General features: G+C 43.2%; 1 protein-coding gene across 1 annotated transcript; it reads right to left on the bottom strand.

The window, feature by feature from the left end:
• Nucleotides 1-1,173: 1,173 nt before the first annotated feature.
• On the bottom strand, nt 1,174-5,053 carry LOC103714744 (phosphoinositide binding protein). Its single transcript, XM_008802120.5, has 2 exons — nt 4,570-5,053; nt 1,174-2,122 (listed from the first exon to the last, which is right to left on the bottom strand). The coding sequence occupies exons 1-2, from the start codon at nt 4,806-4,808 to the stop codon at nt 1,447-1,449; spliced, it is 915 nt and encodes a 304-aa protein (XP_008800342.1). The 5' UTR covers nt 4,809-5,053; the 3' UTR covers nt 1,174-1,446.
• Between the last annotated feature and the right edge of the window lie 4,356 nt (nt 5,054-9,409).

The following is a 9,409-nucleotide window of genomic DNA, read 5'->3' as shown; positions in this document are numbered from 1 at the left end:
TGAATTCTATATGGAAGAGAGTTGATACGGCTATTAGAAGCACTCACGAGCCAAGTCGCTATCATACTGAAGCCACTTGTGGAGCGAAATAAGATTAGCCGGGATTCGGTGACAGAACAAATGGACATTGGAGATGGGGTTTTCTTGCCCGATCGGTCTTAGGCCTGTCACTAACTAGTCTTTGTTCGGCCTGCCTGCCCACGATAATTCACCTCGACCCTCTCTCTTTACTCGTGATGCCCCTGCTACCCGCCAAATCCTACATTTGTTCGCTCAATATTGTGTTCTCGTTGGTTGAGTAATAACCCTATTTAGGATGGGCAGTCAGACCAATTTAACTTCACTCTTCAGCGTTTTTAACAGTCGCTCGTTCTGATAGTTACTTTACTCGATCTATTAGGTACCGTGTTTTCCTTTCTGGTGAGATAGAATGATATCAAAGTTCTCAATCTTGGCCTAAGTAGAATTTCTTATCCCGGATTGCAAGTAGCTAAGTAGAAACAACTTGAGGGTAGGCATCAACTTTAAATCGACGGTGTATTTGATCCATTTACGATTGATATAGTCTGCTAAATATAGATCTCTTTGTGAAACATCATATACACAATTTTACTTGAAACACATGAACATCCTCCCAATGAATGAAGAATTACATTAAAAGTTTCAGTGCTTTTACCGATAATTGCAATAGAAATTTTCTCTATTGCATAATTGCAATAGAAATTCTCTATTGCATCAAAGGTGGCTACGTTTTTTCTTTTTCCTTTTCCAAATAAATCGGCTACGAAAGTTTGCAGGCCAAGGGGCAAGGGTATGCAGCCACCACCGCCTGCAGAAAATCTGTGTTCCAAGTCCCATATATGATCCGGGAATTTGATCTGCAAACCAGAAGCCTCGGGAGGGTGGAGCATTGGGTTGTTTGCCTGATAAGCTTGAGCGGGTGGTCAAGCTGCAGTACAGCAATCAAAGTACATTATACTGATAATAGACAAAGGACGCAAACATTCCAATATCTAGACCTTTGTTTGATTGTCAATTATCAAGTTCTTGAATCCATTCAATTGAAATAAACATGGTAAAGTCGAGCATCAAGGATTCAAGCATCAACATTTGGAGAGAACCTACAAATTACACCATCTGAAACATATGAGCCATCCACAATGCACAAAAATATCCAACAAATGTAAGCACTAAATTTGCAGATGATGGGCTTAACAGGGCACAAAACACCCAACAAAGTGTTCAAACATTGCATTTGAAGACGGGCTTCACAATTCAGAAGAAGACCCAGTACAGTGTTCAAACATAGAATTTGCAGGAGGGGCCATAAACCAAATATAGTGGTTTTATATTCGTCCACTCGCAACTATTGTACAAATCACATTCCAATTAAGTAAAACTAACAGAACAAAAACCTCTCTAATCCATGATTTCAGTTTCTTGGATTCAAGTCCTCGCAGCTGGTCTCACCAGCCCCAACCCACTGCCACTACCCACATGTTTAAAATCTGTTGCTTCCAAACGATCCCCATGTCCAGCGAACCCAGTCCCTCCTTTCTCCAAGCAAATTAAGTTCCTCTCCTTGCACTCTCTGTTGCACGCTAAACATACCTTATCCACAGCTAAAAATTTATCAGAGCATTTCTTGCAGAATACATGACCGCATGTGCTGATTGCCACAAGAGAGAGTGTGTTGGTGAATGTAACCTTGCAGCTTGGGCATATATAACTGCTTTCCAGAGACTGGGGTTTCTTATGTTCATTGTTATATTCTGTAAGGTAGATGGGGAAGAGAGTTTTTAACCTCAACTTCTCCTTACCTTCTGGACAGATCGTGTCGGTGGATGGAGCTTCTGACTTGGCAGGTGCTTCAGGGGTGGCAGAGGGAAGCCAAAAGGCTTTCATGTTTCGAAGGGCTTCCTCTTCATAGGAAGTTACCTTCACACTGTTAGCCCCATGGAAGCCATTTTTGTCACGTGCATGACTCCTGTCGCTGTACTGGGGTACAGCTCCATGATTTTGTTGATCAAAAGCATCAAGCTCTCGAGCTTTCTGCAACATCAGCTTCTCTTCCTCCTCATCTTTCTCTTGCTTCTGCTGAGCAGTATGGGCAGCCAGCTTCCTGTCCATATCGAGAATAAAAACTCAAAAGGAAAACTACAGACAAAATCGGAGAAGAAATGCAGAGGCGAGTGCAGAAGGAACAAAATGCAGTCCATCTAGGAGGCCAAAATTCATCCAAACCACATGCCAGTGAGGACTAGAGACAGAATCATAATTGCCAAGCATCTGGAGGACTCTAGGCTCATGATTAACCAATTTCCAAAATAATCTGGAGCAAAGTCCAAGTTCTTAAATTAGTGCAAGAAAGCCCACTATTAATCCATAGGCACATTAGAAAAACAAAGCTCACATCCCATCCACAGGTGGAAACATTGCTATTACAAACCATTCATGAGCCTAGAGTGGGTTAATGCTCCTTTCCACTCCTTTAACAAAGAAGAGTTCACCACCAACCTTGGTAAGCAGCCCCTCCCCACCCCAAACACACATGATAAAAGGGGAAAAAAAGATGGTGGATGAAATTTCTTTAACAGTCAACTCAATAAAACCAGAAACCAGCAGTCACCCAATCGACCATAACCCAAATAGAAACTAGTTGCAAATTGAATGAACTCAATCTGAGATGAACAGAGATCAAAAGCAACATGACTTGCATTCACTATATTCCTAATTAAAGTAATCATGCACAGGAAAAAGTGACCTAATGGTAGATATTCAGAATGACTAGTGGGTTTGACCAATCATATTTGACAGCATAAATAATCTTGTCAAAAGAAGTGAAATGGTATCATTTTACCCACCAGCGGCATGATTAAGAAAAGAAAACATCTCTTTATTTCTTTCACAACTAGAAATTTCTATCTAGGGTTTGGCACCTACTTCAGGGTCTCTTAGGAAACTCGTTCCCACACCCACTTCATAAAAACTTCTTGTTTCATTTGTTTTTTGAGGGACCTGCTTCCCCTAGCCTGCACCTGAATTAGAACCTGCACTCACTCTTTACAGACAACCTTGGAAATTTTCCCTTTTTTCCAATTCATGCCATCCTCCAAAGGAGATAGCCTTTGCTATATGATTTTCATGGTTCACAATCACACCAACAAACCGATGCTGCCAGTTTTCTGATATACATCAGCGCTCGCCATCAATGTTTTATTGTTTTGTATGTGTTGATCATGCATACCAGCATAAATTTATTAATACTGATATTATTGATTTCCAATAATGCAACTCAAAATACAGCCCCATTTCTTTTCAATAAATACACACTGTAAGAGTTGAATTCAAATTCATGGAAAGTATATTCTAAATTTCAATCAAAAAAAAAATCTAAAAAGCCTAAAAAAACCTAAAAAGTTGAAGAATTATAAGAAGCAAGCGTAATCGTAGTCAACAGTGCCTGTTTCAGCTAACTTCGTATCCAAAACATTTGAAACCAATACTCGCTCGAAATTAATTTAATATTAGGCAGTCAATTTTAGCCTCAAACAAAATATTTTAGTTTTGGCCAAGACAAACATGTTCAGATGAAAAAGTTGAAGCAGTCAAGTCTTTAAGCCATACTGGGAAGTCTAGATGGTCTAAGTCAGCATAAAATGGGTGATCATGTGTTTGGTTTGCACATGAGAAGCATAACAAGAAGAAATGGTAATTGATTATACTTTAATATAGCAATGTGTTTCATTGTCTGGGCTTTGTTTACATATTTTGAGATCACAAACAGAGTTTGCTCTATTCATCATGCTTTTTAATCTTTTTTTTTTTGGTACCGGTCACAAGTATTCTGTTACTAATAAAACAAAAATCATAAAAGACATTCTTGGAACAAACTAGTCAGAACTTTTATTAAGAATAAGAATTACACAGGAAGATGAGGAGGGAGATTATCTGCCCAATCATAGAATATCTAATAATGCCCAATTCAGAAACACACAAATATTATACTCATAAACCCTATTATTTTATATTTCCAACATTTTTAAGCCAAAACCTTCTTGCCAAACATGAATTTTTCAAACATCCAGAATTATTCCCAGATTTGCAAATTGAGATTGACTTTAGAGCCATTACAATCAAGCCTTGTCCCAATTACTTGGTCTCGCTATAGGAAACCTCATTGATCAATAATTCCTATTAAAGGCAGATTTTCCTACAAATACTATAAAAAAGATATCAGACCCACCCATCAATCAAATTAAATAATCGCAAAACATAACACGGCAGAGATGATAACAAATCCCAAATTAGGGAGCAAAGACTACAACATCGCCACATGACAGGTCAAATCGATCCACTCATCAAACTAATCCGCCCTAATTTTCCCAAAGTAACCTCATTAGAGACAGACCACCCCGCATCAAAACATCCAAAAGATTCAATCTTTACCTTAGAATCTTGAAATAGATGAAAAAAGCAAAGCAAATCAACGAAAAAAGACAAAAAAACGACAGCATTCGGGATCAAAACATCAAGAATCAGAGAGAGGGAGAGGGGAAGCGAGGGCACCTCTTGATGTCCTTCTTCTGGGCGAGGAGGCACTCGAAGATGCACTCCTTGCAGAAGACGTGACCCTTTTGGCAGCAGAGGGGGTCGATGAAGGGCTTGAGGCAGAGGCAGCAGGCGTCAAAGGGCTTGATTGAGTCCTTGCCGAGTCGCTCCCGCTGCGTCCCGTACCCGAGCTTCCGCTTCTCGTCGTACGTGAAGAACGCGAGGTCGTTGTTGTTCTTCGAGTGCCGCTGCGGCATCCTGTCCCTTCGAGCCCGATCGAAACCCTCGAAGAAGAAGAAAAAGGGAAAAGCAACCTAACCCTAGCTTGAAGAAGAAAGCGGAACCCAGAAACGTCGCCCTTTTATCGCCGAAACTGAGAACGCGGTGGGATCCGACGAAGAGATAAAATATAATAGATATTCTTTGGGCTATTTACACTTGGAAATCCCAATTAAAAAAAATCAACTAGCCGCTAAAACTTTAAATCCATTGCAATCCAGCCCACTCGCCTACTTTCGTTACAAATTATTATTATATAAAGATCACACGGTAACTATTTTTTATAAAAATTTTAAATTGTCTTTTTCACAAACTTAGTGAGAACTTCTGTTTTGGGTGGGATTAAAGGAGAGGTGAGGGAGGGTAGCGTTTCGAGATTTATGCCCGCAGATGGACGAAAAGAATGAAGGGCTTTAAGATCCTTGTACATGGATAAATTATAGAAGGTGAAATGCTTTTAGATCCATGTGGGTTAATGAATAATAAAAAATGAAATACTTTGCGATTTGCACGAACAGATGAATGATAGTAGATATAGTGCTTTTTAAATATGTGCTTGTGAATGGATGATAGATAATAGAGTACTTTAAGATGCATATAGGTGGATAGATAACAAAAAAAAGAATGCTTTGAGATTTGTATACGCAGACGAATGATGGATGTTGGACCTCTTTGATATTTACATAAATAGATAAATGATATAAAATGGAGCACTTTGAAATCTATGCAGACATGTGAATGACAGAGGTGGAGTGTTTTGAGTGCTGGTAGATGAATGATAAAGGACAAAGTTCTTTGAGATCTGTGTAAGCAGATGAATGATAGAGGATGGATTTTTTTGAAATTTATGCGAGCAAATAGATATAAAGGACGGAGCACCTTAAAAATAAAGAGGATAGAGTGTTTTAAGATATGTGCAAGTGGATGAACGATAGAGAATTGAGCGTCTTGCTATATGTGTAGGACAAATGAATGATGGAGGATGAAATGTTTTGAGATCTATACAAGCAAACGGATTGTAAACTAGGTGCTTTGAGATCTGTGTAGGTGAATAGATCACAAAGAAGAGCTTTGAGATCTATGCAGGTGGATGGACAACAAGAACGAGGCTCTTTAAGAGATGTGTATGTAAATGGATGATTGAGACTAGAGTATTTTAAGATCTATGCTAGCAAATGACAAAGGATATGACACTTTAATATTCATACAGGTAGACGAATGATAGAGAATGTAGCACTTTGAGATTTGTATAGGTGGATGGATGATAGAAGATTGAATGATAAAAGACAACTTTCCTGAATCAAGAGTATTTTTATCTTTTCGTCTTATTATGTTAATGGGGAGGGGTGCGCGGGAACACCAATCAAATTGGAAAACAAATCCAAACATGTTATTTTGGTTCGGTTCGAATTGGATTTTTCCATATTCGATCCGTAGAATATGGCTATGCTTGTTATATTTCTGTTTGTTTGTAAGGGCAACCATATGTTGGAAAACTATTGGTAAACCACACCAAAGTGTAGTTATTTCATTTAAATGATTGTGTTTCAAAACCTGTAAATAGAACAAAGGCTTGAAATGCTGGAACATAAACCAAATTTGATGAAATATTAATTAGTACTAATTAATAAAATACAAGAATATTCTTGTAGTTTTCCTAAGTGGTGTTTCATAAAATTTATATATTTATTTGATAGCTGTGTCTTTCGATTCATAATGATGCATATGTGAAAAGTATCTAACAGGTCATATTGTATCTATTTAAAGTATTGTAACCAGTCGTTTTATAAGTAGGGGTAACTAAGCAAGCAAGTAATAAGCTATGATGCGGGATTTGCACCCCGTCACCAGCAGAGCCCCCACCGACCCAAGCAACAGAAGAGAGAGTGTCCCTCAGAAGGTATTGTCCGCTTTGGGTCCGGTTTTAGCGGCACCGCACGGTTTTGCCCCACAAAAGGCGCCTCCTAAGGGAAGGATTATTGAGCCCCCCATTATAGGCACAGACCTTCCCGCTACACGGTCGATGTGGGACTAAATTCGGGGAACCCCCCGTAACACAGCCCCCCAGCGGGGAGGTCCTGTGCCCGGGTCGGCTCCTTACTGGATAGGCGGAGGGCCGAGGCCCTCCTTCTAGCGCCATCTGATGCGGGATTTGCACCCCGTCACCAGCAGAGCCCCCACCGACCCGAGCAGCAGAAGAGAGAGTGTCCCTCAGAAGGTATTGTCCGCTTTGGGTCCGGTTTTAGCGGCACCGCACGGTTTTGCCCCACAAAAGGCGCCTCCTAAGGGAAGGATTATTGAGCCCCTCATTATAGGCACAGACCTTCCCGCTACACGGTCGATGTGGGACTAAATTCGGGGAACCCCCCTATCAAGCTACTAATTGAATGAGTCAAATAATGTCTCCAAATGAGCCCCTTGTATTCTCTACTCATTTAAATAGAAGTTTGTTTGCTTCTCCAATTGCTCTTCCTGTACTTCACTCCTAGCTGGGCCTTCCTACTATATATAATTTTGGGTATATAGCCTAGTGTGTCAAGCTACACTTCGAGAGTAATCTTATTCTTAATATGGAATATGTTGAAAATCACATAATATCACTAGCACTTTTCTCAATGGTAAGTGATACAAAGCATCGAATGTTAACCACAAACAAAATGGAATTCTTGGATAAAGAAGTTGCAGCCTTTAAACGGCTATAAAACAGCAAAACTATTGCGGTTCTGTAACTAATGTAAGAAAGTGTGCAGAAACCGTTGAAATCTTTTCAGATTTTACTGCTCTTGATGAAAGCTAGACCCTGAAATTTAGAAGCAAAGTCCATGATTGATAGATGTCGTTCTAGTGTTTCCAAAAGCCACATAAAAATCAGGTTTTGCTTGTTTTCTTGATGAAAACCTATGCTTTGAAGAGTTGAAATTTGAACAAATGTTAAGCTCTGCATGGAGATCGTCCCCATTTATTAGTGTTGGGGGGAAAAAGTGTCGCCACGCATTGGTGAACAGACCCCTCCGAGCAGGGGCCGACCGAGCAGACCCCTCCGAGCAGGGGCCAGCCGAGCGGATCCCTCCAAGCAGGGGCCGACCGGGCAAACCCCCCGAGCAGGGGCTTACTGAGCAGACTTCCTCCGGCTTGGGGACACAGTCTTACCAACCTGAGGACGCCTAAGTTGCACACTAAGGTTACGTCCACCCACAGCACGGCCGTGCAGACAATTAATGTGTAAGGATCGTGCAGACACCCGGTTCACTCAACAGTCAAAGCGCATGGCCCTTGCAGGCCCCTGGGCTTACTCAACAATTAAAGCGTATGGTTTCCGTCGCCTACGGACATCGAGTCTCTCACTGCAAATCCGCATGCCTACAAATGATGGCGACTCCGCGACGACAGGCTCCGGCCTAATCTCCTACCATGATAGCATTGACTTACATGAACAAGCATTGATGACCAATTGTACGACAACCAATTTGCTCTGTCACATCACAGGTAGCCTGATCCTCCCTATAAAAGGGGAATTCCTCCACTTAAGGCGGGGGTTCTTCTTTCCGTCTCACTCTTTCTTTTCTCATACAGACCCTTGACTGACTTAGCCATCGGAGGGCCGGCGCCGAAGAGCCCGGCCACTGGCTTCTTGCAGGTCTCCAGGAGAACGCCGCCCAACGACGCGCCGCTACCCAGGCAGCGGAGCTCCTCTTCTCCAGCCAATGGCCGCCCCCGGGTCCAATTTCCAGCAATAGTTGGCGCTAGAGGAAGGGACCGAGTCGCGACCATGAAGCTGAGAAGCAAGGGAGCCTCCAATGCCTCCTGACGTCCTCCACCTAGCCCCGGACACTCTGACCAGAACTCGCCACCTCCGGCCGATTCAACTCCCCAAGTTCGGCCGGAGCCGGAGCAGTTTGATGCCCTGGTGCAGCAGGTTCAGGCCTTGGCTGCCGCTGTCCAAGGCCTGCAACCTAGAGGCATCCCAACGGCACCACTCCCTCCGGCCCCAGTTCAGCCGGCGCCTCCTGCAAGCGGATTGCCCCTCCCAGGCCAAGATCCCCGTGCTCAGGCCTCCCTTGGGAAGAACACCCGGTGAGGGGTCCTGGTGACTGGCCACAACCGTCAGAAGCCGAGTCAGTCCCAGGGCAACCCGCGCCAGAGCAGACCGCTGCGGCGGTCCCCCCGAGTGATGAGCTCGACAAGAAAGTTGAGAAGCTGGAGCGCCAGATTGAGGCGCTCCACGGCGGGAAGTCGGGACGTGATGGTGACTTCGAGTTCACCACGAGGTCCCCCTTCTCCCAGCAAATTGAAGATGAGCCAATCCCGCCAAGGTTCAAAATGCCTCAGGTGGAGCCTTACAACGGCAGGACCGACCACCTTGACCACTTGGAAAGCTATCGGGCCTTAATGGCCCTGCAGGGAGCCTCGGAGGCTATGCTTTGCAGAGCCTTCCCAGCAACACTCCAAGGAGCAGCCCGGCTTTGGTTTACCGGGCTGAAGCCCAGCACCGTCTCCTCCTTCGAACAGCTCGGCAGGCAGTTCGCCAGCAATTTTGCTGCCAGCCGACCCCAGCGGCGGACCTCCGACTCCCTCCTCG

The sequence above is a fragment of the Phoenix dactylifera genome, chromosome 9 (genome assembly GCF_051530095.1).
Source record: "Phoenix dactylifera cultivar Ajwa chromosome 9, Ajwa_hap1_PhDact_Kaust_v1.1, whole genome shotgun sequence".
Taxonomy (NCBI): domain Eukaryota; kingdom Viridiplantae; phylum Streptophyta; class Magnoliopsida; order Arecales; family Arecaceae; genus Phoenix; species Phoenix dactylifera.
The sequence above is the reverse complement of the archived record's forward strand: the minus strand, read 5'-3'. Positions and strand labels throughout refer to the sequence as shown.